The sequence below is a fragment of the Sciurus vulgaris genome (genome assembly GCF_902686455.1).
Source record: "Sciurus vulgaris genome assembly, chromosome: 5".
NCBI classification, from domain to species: domain Eukaryota; kingdom Metazoa; phylum Chordata; class Mammalia; order Rodentia; family Sciuridae; genus Sciurus; species Sciurus vulgaris.
Window position 1 is genome coordinate 170,976,716 of NC_136465.1, and position 21,358 is coordinate 170,998,073.

Consider the following 21,358-nt stretch of genomic DNA (forward strand, 5'->3'; position numbering starts at 1 on the left):
GGCCGAGCCGCACTGAAATCCTTCCCGTTCCCCGGACCCGTCCCCTCTTTCTCCCCGAGTGTCTTCTCCCACCAGGTCTACCTGGAGGAACACCGTCTCTCGGCGGAGCACACCTCCGCGCGCCTCCCCTGCCAAGGTCCGCCCCGCCCCGCACCATCACCTGTTGGGGAAGCGGCCCCTCCCGTGTTGCCACTCTCCCACGGGCTTCCCCCGCCGTCGCGTGCGGCAGTGCCCATCACAGAGCAAAAGGAAGGCCATGAGTTCATTAAACCTTTGCAGGCTGAACGCAGGAGGCAGACAAGGACGCAAGCTGTCGCCTGCGGGCTCTGGCAGACCACCCGGCCTCGGGCTCGGTGTAAGGAGGAATGGACTGACGTGTTTTCTACTTAGGCTTATTATGCTCAGAGACGGCCCGGAACGCCGTAAGCACTCACTTTCGTCATTTTCACAGCGGCCAATGTGGGGTATTGCCCTTTTAAGGCGACCCTCCCATCTGCGCGCCTAAGCGGAAGTACCCCTAGGGCTCCGGAAGTGACCTCAGAGCCCCTCAGAAACATGGCCCCGGAGCGCTCTTCCGGAAGCGGTCACAAGCATCTCCGTGACGCAGAACGAGTTAGAGCGTCCCGTGGGGTTTCCATGGTGCTGCCCTCAGCCCCCCGTCTCTCCGCTTCCTCTCCCGCCTGAACACCGGGAGCGGGAAGGCAGGCGGCGGGTCCCTCCCGGCACCGCCTCCCCGTCTGGGGGAGGGGTTGGACGAGCAGGTGACGCTCTGGGCGAGCTCGTTCGCGTCTCTATGGTGCCCGGCGCTCCTGCGCGCCGCTCGCGCGCGTTGGGGCGGACGCTGCCCCTTTAATCGACGGAGGGCGGTGCCGAGGAGGTCCCGCGAGAGCTGCGGGGGGCGGGGGGCGGTGCCGAGCGGGGGGCCCGTGGCGGATGGAGCCAGCGATGGAGCCGGAGACTCTGGAGGCGCGAATCAGTGAGTGTCCGGGAGGGGCGCGGGCCGGACCGGAACCGGAACCGGGGGCGCGAGGCAGGCCCCTTCCCGGCGGGGGCGGGGTACGCGGCGCCCCCTCCTCACGCCCCGCCCCCGGCTCGGGAGGGGCGGTGTCCCGAGTCAGCCCCTCCGACCCTGGCCTGCGGGAAGACCCCGCGGCTGCGCCGCCGCGCGGCGGCAGCGGGCACCGCCCACCCCCCATCCCCGGCCACGACCCCGGGCGGGGAGCGAGCTGCGACCGGAACCCCGGGACCGAGAGAGCAGCTTCGGCCCTCTCGGGTCCGACTGCTCCGCCGGAGAGCGGGCCCCAGCCTTCGCGTGGGCCAGGGAGGGAGCGAGCGAGCGAGCTCCCCAGGCTGCATCTCAGACCCCGGAGGGAGGCACCCCTCTCACTCTCCAGCCCGTGTGGAGTGGTTCCCTCCTTTCCGTCCTCGATCCTGCAGCGACTCAGATTTGCTCATTCCCCGGTCCAGGACGGGGAGAATCCGCGGCACTTCGGATCCCCCCCGTGTCCCCACCCTGAGAAACCCCCAAGACCTGCACGCTTGGAGGGTCCAGTCCCAGACTCCATAAGTAAATCCAAGTTCACTGTCACTACCCCCAGCGCAGCCCTCATACTCTGCATCTCCATCCCAAAATTGCTTCGCCAGCTCTTACCCAGCTTCCTCCAAAGGCCTCTGCACCTCTTTCCCTGTTTCTCCTCAGAGACAGATTCCTCCTGCTCCCACTTCTGAACCCTCCAGCTGAGCTCCCTGTCCCACAGTGCTGAGGATCTTCCGCCCTCACTATCCCACTCCTGGACTCTGCCCCCTGAAAGCCATGGTTTGCCTCTCACTGGTCTAGTGACAGCTCTCTTCCAAGGCTTTTCCTCCGTTGGGCCCTTGTCTGTGCCAGGTCTGCAGGGAAGCCTCTTGGACCCAGACACACCAGGGAGCTTTGCAGGGTGGTTTGGGGTCGTGACCAGCCCCTCTGAAGTAGGTCTTGAGCAGAGTTGAACTCTCACTTTAGTCTTTGGACCACGCTATCCCAGGGGTTTTTCAGTTAGCCTGGCCAGTGTGGGGAATGGGTGGGTAAAGAGGAGGCTCTCAGAGGCCATTGACTGTTCCAGAATGCCACAAGTGTCCAGGTCTCTGCAGCAACTCGGAGGGTTGGGTTGGCCCCTGGCTGGCTGATTTAGACTGACTGCAAGACTTAAGTTCTGAGTGACACAGAAGTCTCAGGTAGGGGGAGGGTGCAGTTCAGGGGTAGAGCCTTGCCCTGCGTGCGCCATCCCCAGCATGGCAGGTGGTGTCAGGGTTAGCAACTGTGGGAATTTTCAGAGAGGCCAGAGTCCAGAGACAGGCCGAAGTTGGGGACACCTCAGTTTGACTAGATCTGGATAAATTAGGGCTGAGATTATTTTCTCTTTTTCTTTCCTTTTGTATCCTAGCAAAATTGTGAGCTTTTCCCTAGAGGAGGTTGGAGGTAAAGAGTCATTTCTGGTGGAGTAGATGATGGTATTGTCACCACTGCAGGGTGACAGGGTAGAGTTGTACCCTGTTGTGACCCCCTCCACACAGCCCCTGCCCAGACGCTCTCCCTTGCTGCCTGCCAGGGAAGGAACTGTCCAGGATGAGGGAGAGACCAGGGCAGTGGATCAGATCTCCCACTCAGAGGCCCTCGCTTTAAACCAGATGAAGAGGAGAGAGCCAGTGTCCTGTGAGGTCCGTGCTTCCTCTTCACTGGCTCTGACTCAAGAGTTGTTTCCAGAATCAGTGTCTGAGTCCTTACTCGGGCTCACATGCCTTTGACACTTTAGGAGGCTTCCTATTTTGGGCCCCCCAGCTGAGTGTCATCCAGTGGACAGTGCCTCCCTCCCAGTTCTTTCTTTCTAACTCTGACTGGTGTTCCCCAGCCTTTGGCAATGTTGGGGGACTGGGAAGCAGAGTAGATAGGGGAGGAGGTATTCCTAATATCCCCAGGAGTTCTTCAAGGTCTTCTGTTCCTTTAAGGGACTAGAAGAATCCTGCTGGGCTCCTGGGACAGAGGCTTGTATCTAGGAAGAAAACGCTTGGTTCAGATCTCTGCTCAGCCCATCTTCCCTGAGAGTCCCTCCTGGGGAATGGCGCCCCCAGCACCTTCTATACCACCTCCTGCTCTTTGCTTTATACTACCTTGTGACAGACAGTGTGCGTTATTCTGTGTTTGTTTATTAACCTTAGTATCGTGTTCCTCTTGCTGGGCCAGTGGCTTCAGGAGGGCAGGCATTTGGTCTCGTTCGCTGCACTAGCCACAGCGCCCAGAATGCTTACTGAGTAAATAGTCATGAGTGACTGGCTCTCGGGCACTAGGACCCCAGGACTCCAGGCCCCTGCCACAGCACAGGGCCCCACTGGGCAGGCTCCTCGTGCTGGGTCCCCATCCTCCTCCTCTACAGATCCTTCTCTGCCCCGCCTCCTGGGCTCTGCTCCCTCCACACCCAGCTCAGTGCCCAGACCTGGGCGGAACTAACTGGGAACAGGTGACACTCAGCTGCGGGGAATGGAGGTCCAGCTCCGCTCTGTGACCTTGCCATGCGGTGCTTTGCTATCTGAAAGGAGTCCCTGTCTCATTCTGACTTTATAAGTGGGGAGTTGGAGCTTCAGGGAAGTTACCACCTACTTTGTTTCTTAACCAGCGCTGGGGTCAAGGGACTATTGGTCCAATTTCCCATCCCCTTTCCATAGACCATCTGGCCTTCCCTGAGTTCAGACTTCCCCGAGCCTCACCCCTGCATGCCCACAGGCAACCCTCGTTCATCGTGCACTCGCCACTGGTCGAGGGGAGAAAGGCGTGCACACAGCGGCTGTGGCAGGGCGAGAGCAGGCTTGGGTCCGCAGTGAAGTACAGTCTGGAGGACACAGAAAGGGCTCACCCTGCACTTCCACCCTGGGCAGGAGCGGAGGGCTCAGGAGGTCTGCTTAGAGGAGGTGGCGCTGAGCCACGCCCTGGAGAAGGGCTTTCGGCATCCAGCATGACAGCAAACCCACTCTCCTTTCCGAGGGCCCTCGCTCTCCCTGCGCTCAGCTCTCCTGGTCCCTCCTGGTGCAGCCTGTGGCTGGTCAGAGGCAAGCCCCCCAGCTCGGTTGACTCCTTCTGGTCCCTGCTGGAGTGTTCCACCTTCCAGACAGCCTCCCCAGTCCCAGAATGCCCTGCCTCCTCGTCTGGGCCCCCACGGCTCCTTGGCCTCCCTCTGTCAGGGAGAGAACCTAGCTCCCCTTGGCCCACTGCCTGGCCACACAGCTCCTTGAGAGCGGGACCGTGGCTTCCCCGCCTCTTACCCCTGGAGCTCTTCTGAGTACAAATTCCATGAGAAGTGTAGGGACTCTGATCTCAGAAGCGAATCGCGGAGCCCACGGCCGCGTGGTGGGGTGCCGCTCTAGTGAAGCAGTGGGCCGAGGGGCAGAAGCTGAGCGGAAGCTGGGGCGTGAACTGCCTGCCCGCTCACTGGGTTGGTGCATCAGTGCTCAGGTCTTGGGTCTCTGGGCAGGAAGTGAAGCAGAGGCCTCTGCTGTGTGCTGGTCACATTCCCTTCTGCTCCCGACCAGGCCACTTGCAGCATGAGGGTAGGGGAGCAGGGGGCCCTGTGCCTGGCTGCTCTGACGCCCTCTCCTCCTGCAGACAGAGCCACAAACCCCCTGAACAAGGAGCTGAACTGGGCCAGCATCAACGGCTTCTGCGAGCAGCTCAACGAGGACTTCGAGGGGTAGGTGGCCCTTTCTCTTACTGACAGCACACAGTGACCTGCCAGCACGTGCCTGGCCATGGCAGGAGGACCTGGCTGGAGTGAGACGCAGTTTCCGTCTGAGAGCACTCCCAGTTAGCAGCAGTAGTGGGCCTTTGAGCTGAAGGCTACGCCCGTCATGCAGGCCCATGTCACAGGTCAAGAACTGAGGCCCAGGGCACTGAGCAGTCTGCCCCAAGATCTGACCGAGAGGCAAGGGCCCTGGAACTGTCTACCCCCGGCTGGTTGACTTGGTGGTGGGCCTACCAGGAGGACCACGTGCTCTGGGAAGAACCAGGACCACCACAGAGCGCTTGGCGTGCCTGTCCAGAACACGTGCTTGGGCTGCCCAGCCTGACCGTCGGCAGGGGCTTGGGAGTGGGCGTTCTTTTTTTGTGGCTTGGGGATTAAACCTTCACTCCTGAGCTGCGTCCCCAGCCTTTTTTAAACTTTCATTTTTTGACCCAGAGTTTCTCTAAGTTACTGCAGCTGGTCTTCAGCATGGGCTCCTCCTGCACCTCAGCCTCCTGAGTCACTGGGGTTCCAGCTGGAGGTGTGCATTCTCATAGGCTCCTCAGGTGGCGCTGAGACCTGGGGTCGCAGCCCTGTGTGCTTCACCTCTGCCCCACCTTCGCAAGTGCAGGGGCTCCACCCAGGCAGCCCAAGTGGCATGACACAGGGGCTCTGGAGCCCGGCTGCCTGGGGACCAATGCTGTCCCCTATCGTAGCTAACCTTGCACGCACAAGTAATCGGTCACCTCTGGGCCTCGGTTCTGCAACCATAAAGTGGGAATAATAGCGCCGCCCACCTGGGAGGTCTGGAGTTCCCTGCCTGCCTCAGCAGCTCAGGGAGCAAAGCGCATGAGGCACTTGTGTGTCACCAGCTTCCAGCATGTACTAGCCGCCCTGATGCTGGCAGTGATCTGTGGTGATCTGGTCCACATTGTCACCACCTCCACCATGCAGCTGCTCTGACTTCCCCAGCAGGACGTCCTCTGCCACCTTGCGTCTGTGCCCATCACTCGTGGCACATCATCATGCGTTACTCCCAGATCGGCCCCTGGAAGGCTTGGTCCTCTGTTCATGCTGGGGACAGGCCAGCCAAAGGGTTCAACTTGCCTTAGGGCTCTGCCTGGCCCTGCCTTGCCACCATCGCAGGTTCCTGTCTGATCCAGAGGGGGAGACTGGCCTTTGCATATCCCTGTAGAAGCCACAAAGTGCTGAAGTCCCAACAGGCTACTCTGTCCCTCCTCTGGGGTGACCAGGCTTCATGCAACCCTGGCTCTGTGTTGTTCCTCCCACCTAGACCTCCACTTGCCACCCGGCTGCTGGCTCACAAGATCCAATCCCCACAAGAGTGGGAGGCAATCCAGGCCCTGACGGTAAGAAGGGGAAGAGGGTACCGTCTGTCCCCAACCAGGTGATGGCACCAGGGGAGGCCAGACTGAGGTTCCATCGGCTCTGCTTAAGAGTGCAGGGGAGTTGTAGGTTGGGGAGAGAAAACTTTTCTTTTTAATAATTATATTATTAATATTCGTTAGTATACATGAGTCCTGATTTTACACGTGTAGTTTAGAATAGTACCAAAATAGGTAGTGCCAATTTAAGTTTTTAAAAGGAAAAAAATATAGGGAAATTGTGTGCAGGTAGTACTGAGTTGTGGCCCTCACAGTGGAGGGTTCTCTGCAGAGCTGCAGTTTGGGCAGCTGGTCACCATGCAGCCCCTGGCCCCATCCCCAAGCGGGTCTGATGAGTCACAGATGCCTCTGTGAGCCGGGGAATCTTGGGTCCTCACGGTGGCTCACCCTGGACTGCTGGGCCCCAGCCAGGCGTGGGAGGTGCTGCCTCCTGGGCCTCTCACCCCGCTCCCGCCAGGTGCTGGAGACCTGCATGAAGAGCTGTGGCAAGAGGTTCCACGATGAGGTGGGCAAGTTCCGCTTCCTGAACGAGCTCATCAAAGTCGTGTCTCCCAAGGTGAGTGTCCCACCTCAGTGTCACACTGGCTGTGTCAGATGACCCCAGACAGGCCTCCCCTGGGGCCCCCTCAGCCCCTGTTGGAACTTGCCCCCGTGTAGGCGTGAATTCTTGCTCGTGGCCCTGCCCTTCTAAGTCCCAGACAGCTTGGAGCTCCTGGGAAGAGCACTTCCAGGCTGCCGCATGGCAGGCAGCGTGGAGCTGCTCAGTCCTCAGAGAGCTGGTCCCAAGGAATGCGCACAGCCAGTACATGGCTAGTCCTAGAGCTCACTCCCTGCAGGCCTGGCCACAGCTCCCCGCCTGGTCTGACAATCCTGGCGTCTGGCCTTTTGCCTGAGACGTCCTCCCGTAGGTCCTAGACATGTTCGGTGGTGAGAGCCCCCTGCTCCACCACTCCTTGCTCAGACCCGTCCTTTGATCAGAGCTGCTCGATAATCTGAGTGGACCCCATTCTTCTCCCACAAGAAGACTCTGGAGTTCGAGCCCCTCTGCCAGCCCGCTTGCTGTCAGAGTTGGTTTGCGGGGCTCAGGGCCTGCAGGGCCACACTGCCGCTTCCTGGTCCGCCGGGGAGCGTCTGGCTCCTCCTTGAGGTCCAAGGTTAAGTCATCCATGAACTGGCTGTGAGCAGGCCCTGTGCTCTGGCTTCCCTGGGTCTGCTCTCCAGCCATACCACCATGGGAAACTGAGTCACAGAGGGCTGGCATATCCAGTAAACAGCAGAGATAGGAGGTGAGGTCCGCCTGAGCCAGCCCAGCTTGGCAAGGCTGTAGGACTCTAGAGGGAGCCCTCGGGAGGCCACGGGTTCAGTCTGAGCTTGGGGCTATAGTGAGTAGGGCCACGCAAGGTCAAAGCATCCCCTCCCTTGTGTCCTTGAAGTACTTGGGCTCCAGGACATCAGAGAAGGTGAAGAACAAGATCTTGGAGCTGCTCTACAGCTGGACGGTCGGCCTGCCCGAGGAGGTGAAGATCGCAGAGGCCTACCAGATGCTGAAGAAGCAGGGTGAGGCACTTAGGGAGAGGTTGGGACCAGCGACCATCCCTGACCTCGGAGCTGGGGCTCCAGCAGTTTCAGGGGCTTCTGGGCCTGCAAGATCAGAAACTTTACCTTCTCAAAAACATAAAGCCAGCCAGATGCAGTTGGTACCCACCTGTAATCCCAGTGGCTTGGGAGTCTGAGGCAGGAGGATCGTAAATTCAAAGCCAACCTCAGCAATTTAGCAAGGCCCTAAGCAACTTAGCAAGAACCTGTCTCAAAATTTTTAAAAAACTTAAAAGGAGGGGATATGGCTCAGTGGTTAAGCACCCCCTGGGTTCAATTCCTGGTACCAAAAAAATAAAAATAAAAATTACAGTCAGTGGGACCTTTCGTTGGCTTTTCCAGACCCCAACCTGGTAGAGAGAAGGTAGATTTGGGTCAGGTGTCTCCTCAGAGAGTGTCCTTAAACAACGGATGCCCAAACCCTCTTTTTGTGCTGTTCAATATCGTAGGTCAGGGGTAGACCTAAGCCTACCAAAGTCCAGAACCAGTGCTACAGAGAGACACAGAGACCAACTTTCCCCTTCTGTCCTACACCATCCCCATCTCCCTCTGCTCTTGGGGCTGGGACCCGCTGATAGCCTTTCTGACTCCAACTACCCCAGGGATTGTGAAGTCTGACCCCAAGCTTCCAGAGGATGCCATCTTTCCCCACCCCCCTCCACGGCCCAAGAATGTGATCTTCGAAGACGAGGAGAAGTCCAAGGTGAGACTGCAGGGAGACTCATGTGGCACCTGGGCCTGTTTGGAGTAGATTCCTAGAGGCCAGTGATTTCTGTCCCCTGACTGCCTAGGCCTCAGCCATTGGAGCAGAGGTTCCCACTGAGCGTGGTCACTATAGGGAGTGACAGGCACCATTTATTGAGCACTTACTGCCAGTTGGCCACTTCCCATACAGTGTCCCTGCATTTGATAAACACGGGAGCTATCCCGGGATTGGTTTAAGGAGTTTACATATCTTTATACCTTTTATTAACAATATATTAGCTTTTTGCTAAAGAAGCATGCACTCATGGGTGAGAAATTTAACAGCACAGGAAGATTTAAGATTAGGGACCACAACGTGGAGGTGAAGGTAAGCGCTGCTCTCTCCCAGTGCTGGAGGCCACCCCTGTTGAGATTCTCCCTCCTCCTAGAAAGGTTCTCAGGACGCCAGAGTAGGAGAAAGAGCACTCTGCTGCGGCCCTGTCCTGCCAGGCCTGTGTGCAGTGCCTCAGTTGTCTTCATGGCCACCCTCAGGCGTTTCAGAGTATGGGCAGCTTGCCCAGGTCTCACACCAGGAGATGGGGAGCTGGACGTGACCCGCAGCCTGACTGGCCTCACGGTCACATGCCTGTCCCTGCAGATGCTAGCCCGCCTGCTGAAGAGCTCCCACCCCGAGGACCTCCGGGCTGCCAACAAGCTCATCAAGGAGATGGTGCAGGAGGTGACAGCTGGGCCCAGAGCACAGGGAGGGGCTGGGAGGGGAGTGTGGAGCTGGGCCACTGAGATGGGGCTGTGTGTGCACAGACGAGGGGCCTGCAGTGACCAGCTAGAGGGCTGCCACAGCCGAGAGCTGACATGGGGCACCAACATGTGGAGAGAAGAACGTCTCAGCAGTTACACAAACCTGTCCTGGACAGGTTTCTGCAAGGCTGAGTCTGTTCCAGAAACATCGGGGTTATTGGGAGCTGGGGGTGTAGCTCAGGAGCAGAGCGCTTGCCTGGGTTTGATCCCCAGTGCTACAGAGAGAGAGAAATGGGCCTTAGTATATTTTTAGTAACAAAAGGGCTGAAGTCAGGTGTGGTGGTGTGTGCCCATGATCACAGCTCAGCAGGCTGAGGCAGGAGGACTGCAAATTTAGGCCAGCCTGGGCAACTTAGTGAGACCCCGTCTCACAGTACAAGACGAAAAGGACCGAGGTAAAGCACCCCGGGCTCAATCCCAGCCTGGGCAGCTTAGTGAGACCCCGTCTCACAGTACAAGACGAAAAGGACCGAGGTAAAGCACCCCGGGCTCAATCCCAGCCTGGGCAACTTAGTGAGACCCATCTCACAGTACAAGACGAAAAGGACTGAGGTAAAGCACCCCGGACTCAATCCCCAGTACCAAAAAAAAAAAAAAATTAAAACAAAAAAGACATGCAAGGGCTGGGGGCACAGCTCTGACAGAGCACTTGCTTAGCACGTGTAAGGTCCTGGCTCCGTCGCAGTACTGCAGACGTGTACGTACGTGCAAATGTGTGTGTGTGTTTATATTGACTGACAGTACTGAGAGTAAATGTCAGAGTACACTCTGAAACTTACCGACACGCGTATGTCAAGCCAGTCATGGTGGTACGTTTCTGTATTCCCAGCGACTCAAGCTGTAGCAGGAGGATTGTAAAGTTCAAGGCCAGACTTAGCAACTTAATGAAACCCTGTCTCAAAATAAATATAAAAACAGGCTGGGGGTGAGGCTCAGTGGTAAAGTACCCCTGGTTTAAATTTACAATTCTATCCCCCAAAAAATAAGTCATCCCAAGAGTTTGCAGATCAGTGTTAATAATACAGATTGTAAGAGCCCAAATGTTCCAAATTGTTCCCCAGGCTTGGGATTAACAGCAGGGGACTGTGGTCGGTCAGGGGCCAGCCTGGTGTAATCACAGCTACTCAGAAGGCTGATGAGTTCCAGGCCAGCTGAGGCAATTCAGAGAAACCCTGTCTCAAAATAAAAGTCTTTGAAAAGGGCCAGGGACATAAGTCAGGGTAGATCACTTGCCTAGCATTGTTGAGACCCTGGATTCAGTCCCCAGTATCACAAAAAAATAAAAGTGACGGGCTGGGAGGCAGCCCTCTCTGCAGGCTCTGCGGCGCTCCTCCCGCTGCAGCCCGGTGTGGCTAGATCACCAGGTTTTTTTTCTTTGAAGATGATCCCGAAACCTGGAGTTTCTTTTTAGCGCGCTGTAGTCACACTAATAGCAGGGTTCATTCTGACGTGCTCGCGAGAGCACATGACAGCTTTCTGTCTCGGCTCCCAGTCTCCGCTTCCCCTTCTCCCTCACCCAGAGATCTTGATGTTTGCATGAAGTCTCCCACTTCACCACGATGACAGCCACTTCAGAGTTTGTTCAAGTTCGGGCTCCACAGAAGCTGCTGGTTCCTTCTTCCTGGGAAGGAAGTCCAGTTGTGGGCAGGCTTAAGCTCAGGTCCGAGACGGATTCTGCCAAGGGATCCTCTGGGGCCCCTGCACAGGCTCTGGAGAGCATGTGCCCAGAGGCTCAGAGACTAGGACCTCAGGTTGTCTTGAAGTGCTGAGCCACGTGCCCACCTTGACCTTCTGCAGAGGAACATGCGCAGTAAGCAGGACGGGCTCACTTCCCACACTGGCTCTTTTTTTTTTTTTTTTTTTTTTTTTGGTAATTTGGAGGATTGAACTCAGTGGTGCTGCTCCACTGAGCTACATCCCCAGCTCTTTATTTTATTGTGAGACAGGGTCTCACTAAGTAGATGAGACTGGTCTTGAACTTGAACTTGCCATTCTCCGGCCTCAGCCTCCCAAGTAACTGGGATTATAGGTGTGTGCCACCGTGTCCAGCTCTGCAGCCGTACTTAAAGGGCATGAGCTCTGCAACTTGGCAAGCACCCACTGACACTGGGAAGGGGCCCTGCACTCTTTTCTAGACTGTGCTTGGTGACCATGACTGACCCTTTTCACTGTCGAGCGCAGGAACCTCCTTTCAAGAGACAAACATAAGCAGGGGCAGGAGTTGCTCAGAACCACAGGTGTGGGCCTGAGACCCTGGTCCTTCAGGAGCACCTGGTGAGAGCATGGGACACTGGATTCCTAGGCTCTCCTGGAGACGCCGATGAGTGTGCACAGAGGACTGGGCCCCAGGGGCACCATCAGAAGGGAAGGAAGTGACTGCAGGGTTGGCAGAGGGCTTCCTGGGCCAGAGAACCCTGTCCTGAGTGTTGGGTCTGTAAGGTGTGGCAAGCCCCACCTAGAGCTGGTGTCACACAGAGCCATCCCTCCACAGACTCCCATGGGCACTGTCCAGGGTGGGTAGCAGTGCCTGGCTCCCACTGGGCCTGACGCAGCCTCTCGGGCTGTTTGCTGTGCTTCCCTAGGACCAGAAGCGGATGGAGAAGATCTCAAAGCGGGTGAACGCCATCGAGGAGGTGAACAACAACGTAAAACTCCTGACGGAGATGGTGACGAGCCACAGCCAGGGGGACACGGCATCCAGCAGCAGCGAGGACCTCATGAAGGTGTGCCCGCCCTGCCCCACCCCCAGCCTTTTCCAAACCCCGCTGCCCACCCTGACCTGCCACCCTGCTGCCCCCAGGAGCTGTACCAGCGCTGTGAGCGAATGCGGCCCACACTCTTCCGGCTGGCCAGTGACACAGAAGACAATGACGAGGCCTTAGGTGAGCCTGGGGCAGGGGCTGGAGGGTGAGGCCAGCCCATCCCTCCGCCTCCTTCCCTACCTGGTCCAGTCCTTCAAGGCAGCTGCAGCTGGGAGCAGCCACCACCAGGGGGCGCCTCCTCCACCCCAGCAGTGGCGCCTCCACCTGAGGAGGGAGGAGGGAAGCAAGCGCGGGGGTGGGGCCGCCAGCGTCTTTCAGAGACCTTCCTGCCAAGCCCCTCCATGGGCAGCTCATTGACAGCCAGGAGCTGCACATTGTCTCCATCCCGCAGCTGGGCTAGGGAGGGAGGGAGACCAGCCGAAGTCTCAGAGCAGAACAGTGGCAGAGCCGGGTGGGGGATGTCCAGACAGGCCCCCTGCTAAGACTGAGCCGGAAACTCAGAGCGAATCTTGAAGCCCTGGCAGTCACAGAACTGAGCCTGGTGGCCTCTGCCAGGGCCACACAGCAGTTTCTTTCGCTTGCCCTCTGCCTGCACATCAGCAGAGCCCCTGGGCAGTGGTCCAGGTCGCGTCTCCTCTCCTGCTAGGGCAACAGCTCCCTGCTGGGCACTGGTTTCTCCCGTGAGGATCCTCACTAACCAGGTTGCATTAAGCCCTGGTGCACAAAAAGGCCATTGTGTGAGGTCTCGTTTGTCCCAGGCCCTCCTGGCCCTGGGGTACAGCCCTGGGGTACAGGTGCACCCAGGTCTGCTCCTGGAGCCTGGAGCCTGAGGAAAGGAAGCAGATGAGGAGCCACGGCCGCCCGCTGATGGCGTGTCCATGTCAGACAGTGGTGGCTGCTCGGAGGCCAGGGTGGGGTTAGGGAAGGTGCCTTTGGGTAGGGACCTGAAGGCAGTAGGGCCGAGGCTTCCCACAGCAGAGCCCCTGTGGACACCTGGAGGTCGTTAACGTGCCCAGGATGTTCAGGGGGCAGCTGGGCAGCGTGGCGGGGGAGCATGGGGAGGGTGCCCAGCGGAACAGAGACTGCAGACCCGAGGCCGAGCAGTGGAGAAAGGGCGCCCCTCCCCCGCTGCACACAGCTGCTGGCTGGGGTGCTCATCTCCCCCCAGAGGCCCCACATTCCTTCAGCCTGGCATCTCCCCTGCCTGTTCCAGCGGAAATCCTGCAGGCCAATGACAACCTCACCCAGGTGATCAACCTGTACAAGCAGCTGGTGCGTGGCGAGGAGGTCAACGGCGATGCGGCCTCCGGCTCCATCCCTGGTAAGGAGGTGGCCGCAGGCTGGGGAGGAACCCTCCAGGCTGGAGGCACGAGGGCCAGGGCAAGCCTGGCCCCTTAGGATGGGGAAGCCCCAGGGAAGAAGCTGGGACACGGCTGTGCCAAGCCTGCAGCTGTGCGGGCAGGAAGTCGGTGCGAGGCGAGCGGGAGCTGGGCGGCTGGCGAGGACGGGCGGAAGAGGAAAGGCTTTTCTTTCATCTGGCCAATCTGGCACCTGCTCTGTGGGACTGGGTGACACCCCCAAGTCCTGACTTAATCATCAGAAAGCAGGAGGGAGGACCAGACCCAGGAGGACTAGACGCAGCTCGAATCAGGGTGGCGGCAGCCCTGGCACGGAGAGAATCCAGACTTGGCCCTGCCTGGGGCGTGGCACTGCACGAGAACGCACCAGGCTCGGGGAGGTCAGGCCAGTCTCGCCCTGCATAGCGACCAGTCGCATACACAGTGGTGGTCCCACAAGGTGTGCCACCTTATGGACTGTGGCCACTCTGGTGGCCACACTGGTGACACCAATCCTCAGAATGGGTCCCCGTTACTAAGTGAGGTGTGACCAGATTCTCAACAGAAACTGTACGCTGAGGGCCTGGCGTGGCCACAGAGGGGCAGCAGGAAGCCATTCCGAAGGGTGGGAGGATGGGCGTCGCTACCCCGCAGTCCCCACGCACTCCAGAGGCCAGGCGTCCCCTCAGGACTTGCCCGATTCTCCTTTCCCACCCAGGGAGCACCTCGGCACTGCTGGACCTGTCGGGCCTGGACCTCCCTCCTGTGGGCACCACCTACCCAGCCATGCCCACCCACCCTGGTAACCAGACCAGCCCTGAGCAGCTCAGCGCCTCGGTGTCCCTACTTGATGACGAGCTCATGTCGCTAGGTGAGCACGGAGCCGGCCCTAGAGGAGAGAGGGCAGGCTCTGACGGGCGTGTGCCTCAGTGGTGCCCAGGGCACCCCTTGCAGCTCGCCAGGCACCAGCATTCTGTGCTCCAGATGTGGCTCCAGTGGAGCGTGTGGGGTGGGCGAAGGCCCAGTTCATGACTGAGAAAGCCAAGGCTCGGGAAGTTAGGAGCGAGGTCACACAGTCACAGGGCGAGGCTGCCAGCCTCTCAGCCCTGACAAGCAGCCGCGCCCAGCTCTGGCTGCCTGAGGGGAAGCTCAGGACGTCCCTGCAGCAGGGAGATGGCAGCTGTCTGGAGAAGAAGGGAGGAGGGGCTTGGCGTGTGGACCCAAGGTGCTGGGTCACCCAGGTGCGTCCTGGGCCAGGCCTGCGGCACTCAGGCAGACTGAGGGCTCTGGGCCTCAGCAGAGGACCAGGCCCCCCCCAGGGAGAAGCAGGTGGGCTCAGCCAGCAAAGCCATTTTCCTGCCTCAGCCCCTCTGGGCACAGCAGCCCCACCTGAGAGCCTCAAAAGTCATGAAAGAACATTCTCGTGATAGCCGCAGTGGCTAAGGGTGTGCGGGAAAGCCATGGCCTGGCAGCTGACGGCCACGACACACTTCCTGAGCCAGTTCCCAACTGGAGACTGAAGCTGCAGCAGGGGCTGGGCTCCATCACGCAGAGTGATGGGTGCTCTGGGCGGCAGGGCCTGCCTGGTGTTCGGACGCCTTCAGCACAGCGCCCAGGGCCGCACTCCATTGCATCTCAGTCACGCTCCGACCACCTGTGACTCAGGGCTGCTCATGTCCCCACTTCGCAGAGGAGTAAGTCAGCAGGAAGGGCTCCAGGCTGAAGCAGGCTCTGAGCCACACACAGAGCCACCTGCTGCCCCACGCACTGTTCCTCGGGAGACAAGGGCAGGGAGCGGAGGGAGGAGGTGGCCTCCCCACCAACACCTGCCTCAGAGGTTGGCGATGATCTGCCCAGAGATGACCCACCCGGGGCCCGGGGACAGGGGAGAGCACCTGACCCTTTTCACAGAGGCAGAGGACCCTGCTGTGGCAGAGCCAGACCAGGCAGTGGAGGACAGGGAACTAATGACAGGGTAGAGCAGCCTGCTCACGAGGGCAAGGTGTGCTGCTTGGCTTTTCCTGTCCCAGGTTGCTTCCGCAGTGCCCTGCGCCGCCTCTGGTTTCTTCTCAGAAGCAGAGTGTGGGAACTGGAACCAGAAGTGCAGGCAGCTCGCAGCCCAGCCCTGGGGCCTGGAAGGAACTTGGGGACCACAGGGAGTCTGGTCCAGAGCAGGAACGGGTGGGCGGCAGTCAGGGCTTCTGCCTGTTGGGGTGTCGGGGCCTGTCCAGAGCTGTCAGCTGTGTCTAGTTTACCTTCATTGTCTGCTGAGAGCTCTCCTGTGGCCTCAGTTCAAAGGTGAGGCCCAGGGAGGCCAGCTCACCAGACAGCTCACAGCCAAGTGACAGAGCTACCTGCAGACACCAGCAATCAGGCCATGCCCTGACCGAGTCTGGATTGTCACTCTTCCAATGGTGTGACCTGGGGCAGGTTACCTAACCCTTGATCCCTTAAAGAATTCACACCTACCTTTAAAGAATTCATCTACCTTTAAAGAATTCACACCTACCTTTAAAGAATTCCCCTACCTTTTGAGGGTTAAGCAAGACCCACTTTGGTTTTTGGTTTTTGTTTTGTTTTTTGGTACTGGGGGTTGAACCCAGGAGCATTTTACCACTAAGCTACATCTCCAGTCATTTTTTTTTTTTTTTTTTTTTTTTTTTTTTTTTTGAGGCAGGGTCTTGCTAGATTGCTGAGGCTGTCCTCAAACTTGAAATCCTCCTGCCTCAGCCTCCCAAGTCACTGGGATTGTAAGTGTGTGACACCACTTCTAAAGTGCCTGCACCTCTGGGGCGCGACACTGCGATCTCTAGTCTCAAAGGGATGTACTAGCTGGAGACCCGACAGTCCCAGCTTCCGGGAGCCCTCACCGCCCGCCAGAGAGCCTTCTGTTGGTCCTTCCTCACTCAGGAGTTGCTAGCAGCAGGATCACCCATCTTTTCTAGGTCAAACCCCAGAGTGAGCTTGGCTGGGGGTGTTCCAGGGCGGGTGGCGGTTAGACTGGTTGGTGACCTCCTGCTCCTGCTGACTAGCAGGCTAGTCCCTGAACCATCCAGAGGGTACGGTGTTCCTGGACACTAGTCAGTCGGCCTTATTGACACGCCAGGGGACATGTGGGGACATGAGGCTTAGCTTGCCCAGGCTGCTCAGAGGACATCCCCTGAATCAGCCATCAGGCAGGGGACAGAGCTGACCCCTGTTTGCCTGGCCCTGTGTGGTTGGGAGCCTCTTCCCCTTGCCACCACCCCAGCACCCACCCTCAGCCACCAGCTGGGGAACAGCAGCAGAAGTGCTCACTTCTGTCCTGAGCGGGCTTCACAGGGGCTTCTCCTGAGAGAGAAGCATGTGGGGCTGCAGAACGGGCTACCAGGACTTCGCTATTTCTGTCCCCCACAAGTTCCCTCTGAGAGTGCGGTTTCTCCCTTCTGAGCTGAGCTTCTCAGAAAGGGGGGCTGGGGAACCTCAGATCTCCCGCCACACCGAGGCCCTCTCGCCCCTGTGCACTCAGTCCCCTTCTCTCTGTCCTGCCTTCCCTCAGGCCTGAGTGACCCCACGCCCCCTTCAGGCCCCAGCTTGGACGGTGCCGGGTGGAACAGCTTCCAGGTAGGAGGGTCCTGGAACAGCCCCTGGTGGGGGTGCTGGGAGGAGCAGCCTGAGGACCACAGCAAAGGACCTTGGCTCCCTGGGTGGCTGGGGCTGAGCACACACCCAAGGAAGAGGAAAGCAGCCTGTCACACCAGGTCTCAGACGGTGACCCCCCTGGGCGGTAGCCCAGCTTTGGGGTTAAGATAGGGGCCTCTCTTAAGTTCCCTGAAGGGTGACCTTGAGGTGCCTGGAATGAGGAACCCCTGACCAGACCCAGCCACCCTGCGTCTGTGGACTGTCCCATCTCTGCTTCTGCCTTCCCAGATGTCATTGGCAGGGTCTACAGGGGCCTCATGACAGGGCCAGGACCCTGTCCCCTCCTCAGGACCACCCACTACTGCCTTCTTTGCTCCACAGTCGTCAGACGGTGCTGAGCCTCCAGCCCAGGTCCCCAGCACGGACATCCGGCCCCCACCACAGGTGCCCCCGCCGACCAGCAGCGGTTTGGATGACCTGGACCTCCTGGGGAAGACCCTCCTGCAGCAGTCCCTGCCCCCGGAGGCCCAGCAAGTGCGGTGGTGAGGGCTGCCATGCCGACCCGGGGACCTCCGTCCCCACGGACCAGCTGCTGCTGGGCCTGCGCAGCCCCGCAGGGAGACTCATCACCGTTGTTCCCAGAGGGGCCAAGGCAGGCTCGGTGAAGGTTCCAGAGTGTGGAGTTTATGAAAAGAGAACTGCCCACTCACATGACCCCCAGCACCCTGGAGAGAGACCAGACAGAGAGCCAGCAACAGGGAGGACAGGGAGCCAGAGTGGGCAGGTAGCAGGTGGAGCTGGGGGGACAGGAGCTGGCCATTCTACAGGCAAGGCGACCCAAGGCCAGAGAGGCAGTGACATGCAGGGACGAGCCAGGAAGCCCAGCCTTTCCTAGTCCCCTGGTCTCTTGGCCATCAAAGAGGCACTTTGTAACGCACTGTCCCCAATAAGGGAGAAGCCGCAGCCAGCCCCTAGGCTCACGCTCCGGGACCTGCAGAGCAAGAGCAGCTGCGGCTCACCCAGTCCTGGTGCCGCCAACCTCCTCCACGCCGTGTCCCCAGAGCCCCCTGGGCCTCCGCAGCCGCCCGCACCCACTGAGCTCTCACTGGCCAACATCACTGTGCCCCTGGAGTCCATCAAACCCAGTGAGTGGGCAGGGCGGGGAGCAGGCGGCCAGGCCAGGGCAGTGGCTGCCTGGGTGGGGAGCCGCCAGCAGGCCCTCCTCCGAGAGTGACCACAAAGCTGCTGCCCAAGCTGCAGGGGACTCCCTAGAAGACAGGCCCTTGCCCCTGCCTCCCCAGGGTCAGGACACAATGGTTTGGGCCCCAAGATTATGAAACCAAACCCTAATAACAGTTCAGGTCCACGCCTGGGGCATTTCCCCAGGGGCACTTGGAGGCCACTGCCCAGCACCAGGCCCGAGCAGACTCCCAGGCTGGTCCTCACCTGGGCATCTCCGCGAGCTCTCCGTGACCCAGGGTTCCCAGCCTCCGCTTCCCTATCTCAGAGTAGGCTCTGAGCTCAGAGGGGGTCAGGAGCAGGGTCGCACAGCCCTTCACTCCAGCGTGGGAGCAGATGGGCTGACGGCTGCGGGGGGTGTCCGGGCTGCTGCCTGGGCTCAGCCCGCCCACCGTTCCATCCTTCTCCCCACAGGCAGCATCTTGCCAGTGACCGTGTACGACCAGCATGGCTTCCGGGTCCTCTTCCACTTTGCCCGCGACCCACTGCCAGGGCGCGCCGACGTGCTGGTGGTGGTGGTCTCCATGCTCAGCACCGCCCCCCAGCCCATCCGCAACATCGTTTTCCAGTCGGCAGTGCCCAAGGTGACATGGCAGGGTCGGGCCGGCAGGAGCCAGCCGTCTGAGGACAGCTGGCCGGGCTCCTGGGCCACAGGGAGTGACCAGGGCTGGCCGTGCCCCTTCTGCCCTCCTGCCCCAGGTCATGAAGGTGAAGCTGCAGCCCCCCTCGGGCACAGAGCTGCCAGCCTTTAACCCCATCGTCCACCCCTCCGCCATCACCCAGGTCCTGCTCCTCGCCAACCCCCAGAAGGTGAAGGGCCGGCTGCGCCAGGGAGGCTGTGGGCGGGGCCCCTCCTCCTGCTCTGACCCCCGCCTCCGCCATTCTGCCCCAGGAGAAGGTGCGTCTGCGCTACAAGCTCATCTTCACCATGGGCGACCAGACCTACAACGAGATGGGGGACGTGGACCAATTCCCCCCACCCGAAACCTGGGGGAGCCTCTAGAGCAGAGGGCCAGCCACCGTCCAGCCTGGGGAGAGGCCGTGGTGGCCCAGGACACCCTGTTCTCCACGGCCATGTGCCCCTGGCCTGGTGCTTCTCCCCTGCCCCCATGGCCCCAGGTGACTGCCCCTCCTGCTTTGCCTCCCCCTGCGAGCCATACCCAGCGGGAGGTTGGGCCTGGGTTCGCGCTGCGGGGTCCCCATCACTGGTGGGGTCCTGGAGCAGGGAGGGGCCACAGGGCCCTGGAAGGACTGGGGGTCTAAGGGAAGAAGCACGGCCACTGGGTGGGGTCTTCCCCACCTGTCTCTTATGCCTTATGGGAAGGCCCAGCCATAAATCGGAGGTCACGCTGGCGCTGGGGACCAGCCCAGGCCTCCTCATAGGAACCCAGCGACTGGGGGGCGCCTGTACCCCAGCTGTTTGCACTCTGCTGTGTGGTTTGGCTCCTTTGCTGTTCTTCTGGACTAGCCCTATGGCCACAGCCCCAGGGGCCCCGCTGGGGGAGCCTCCCTGGACTGCGAGGCCTCGGGGCTGTGGGAGTCAGGTGATGCCGGAGGGTGACCCAGCACGCAGCTCCCGAGCTGCGTGTCTCCCTCCCTCGTCCGTCTCTGCTGGGCCTCCTGTGGGCATCTCGCCTCTGTCCACCCGTCTGTCCGTGGTCAGCAGTGGAGTCCGTGTGAGTGGGAGCAGGAGTATTTATGAAAATAAAACGTCCTTTTTCCTGGACCAGCTGCTGTCTTGGCCCTTCTGAGGTTGAAGGAGACGGGAGGGGTCCTGGGCTGCCCCATGGGCCTCCGGCACCATCTTCAGAGACCTGCCATGGTCCTCCCCCAACCCCACCCCTGGCCCTGCCCAGAGAGGCCCTGCTCGGGGCCTGTGGCTGCTGCTGAGTCAGAAGCGAGGGGCCGCGGGGGCTGCCAGGAGCTGCAGCTGCTGCGACACAGGGGAGCCCTGGCCACACAGCACTTCCTGCATGTGCTCAGCCTGAGGCACCCAGCTGCAAGGCTGCACCAGCTGGGCCCCTCTGCCCGGCTTCTCCCGTCGCAGCTTGTGGGAAATGGGCCTGGAGCCCCAGCCAGGGTGCCAAACCCAGCCGCGGCTCACCCCCATCCAGGGTGGCTGGGTTGCAGGCCCAGGGCAGGGCACGGAGGCCATGCAGCTGGAGAGGCCAGCCTCCACACTGTCCTGAGGGAGGGATTCTCTTGGCCAGGGAGGATGGCCACCACTTCTCAGCTGACACTCTTTAAAGACCCAGGAAGTCCCCCACTCAAGAAACTATTTTCACTTGGTCTAATCGAGTGCTTCCTGCTCTGAACTTGGCTGCTGAGCCCTGTCCGCAGAGAACACCAGCTCCAGCAGGAAGCTCTAGCACTCGTCAGCAGAGGGACCCCTCTGCCAGGCCCACGCTGGGGGCACAGGGTGACAGGAGACTCTGGCCCCACAGGCGCCTCCTTCCTATCAGGTCTCTACCCCTGTGTCCCACCCGGAAATGGCCCCACAACCTCATCCTGCTCCCCTTCTCTGGACTCCAGTTGGAAGGTGCCTGCGGTGCCCACCTGGGGTCTCAGGGTCACCTCTCAAGCACAGTGGTATCACTGGCCACTGAAGGGTTTCACATTGGCTTGGGGACATGGGACTGTGAGCTGAGTTGAGGCTGGTTCCAGCTGCGGCACTGGCTTGTGTGACTGAGCAACCCGCTTCCCTTTCTGGCCCTGAGGTCTCTTTTTCGAAAAAGTGGGAGGGAGCCACTGGGCCAAAAGGCCCCTGGGAGAAGTCCCTGAGCCAAAGGCCCCAGGCTGCTTCCATCTCTCAGGCCCTCTGCCCTCCTCTCCTAGTCCACCCATTGCTGCCTGGCATGCCAGTCTTCTTGAGCTGCCCCCATGCAAGGCTGGGCCTGTCCTCAGCCCAAGCTGGCAGGGACTTGGGATCCAGAACTCAGCATGGCACCCTAAGGGTGGGGCAGGGCAGGGCATGAGCTAATGGCAGTCCGAGGGTCCTGGCAGGTTCTGACAGAGTAGGAGCTCCTGTCCCCACTACCTGGAAGACCCCTGTATGTCGCTTAGGCAGGTCTGGAGCCAGGTGAGCAGGGCACTCAGGGGAAGCAACTCTTCTCCTGAAGGGTGACCCACCACCACGCCAAGACCAA

At 59.9% G+C, this 21,358-nt stretch overlaps 1 protein-coding gene across 2 annotated transcripts; it reads left to right on the forward strand.

Moving 5' to 3' along the window:
* Positions 1-787: 787 nt before the first annotated feature.
* Positions 788-19,938, forward strand: GGA1 (golgi associated, gamma adaptin ear containing, ARF binding protein 1). 2 transcript variants are annotated; one of them, XM_079140724.1, is made up of 17 exons: positions 788-976; positions 4,634-4,718; positions 6,043-6,118; positions 6,612-6,710; positions 7,588-7,711; positions 8,353-8,453; positions 9,093-9,173; positions 11,836-11,976; positions 12,054-12,135; positions 13,229-13,336; positions 14,071-14,223; positions 16,891-16,955; positions 17,355-17,515; positions 17,925-18,118; positions 18,627-18,796; positions 18,912-19,022; positions 19,105-19,938. In XM_079140724.1, the coding sequence occupies exons 1-17, from the start codon at positions 934-936 to the stop codon at positions 19,213-19,215; spliced, it is 1,905 nt and encodes a 634-aa protein (XP_078996850.1). In that variant the 5' UTR covers positions 788-933; the 3' UTR covers positions 19,216-19,938. The 2 variants fall into 2 exon arrangements, with proteins under 2 accessions (XP_078996850.1, XP_078996851.1); XM_079140725.1 differs by lacking the exon at positions 788-976 and adding an exon at positions 1,282-1,567.
* Positions 19,939-21,358: the final 1,420 nt, after the last annotated feature.

Excerpts from the sequence above, each read along its gene's own strand:
- GGA1 (XM_079140724.1), top strand. The coding sequence starts at position 934 with ATGGAGCCAGCGATGGAGCCGGAGACTCTGGAGGCGCGAATCA. Across the intron at positions 8,454-9,092 it reads AAGACGAGGAGAAGTCCAAG|ATGCTAGCCCGCCTGCTGAA; the intron begins GTGAGACTGCAG and ends CTGTCCCTGCAG. Across the intron at positions 16,956-17,354 it reads CCGGGTGGAACAGCTTCCAG|TCGTCAGACGGTGCTGAGCC; the intron begins GTAGGAGGGTCC and ends TTTGCTCCACAG.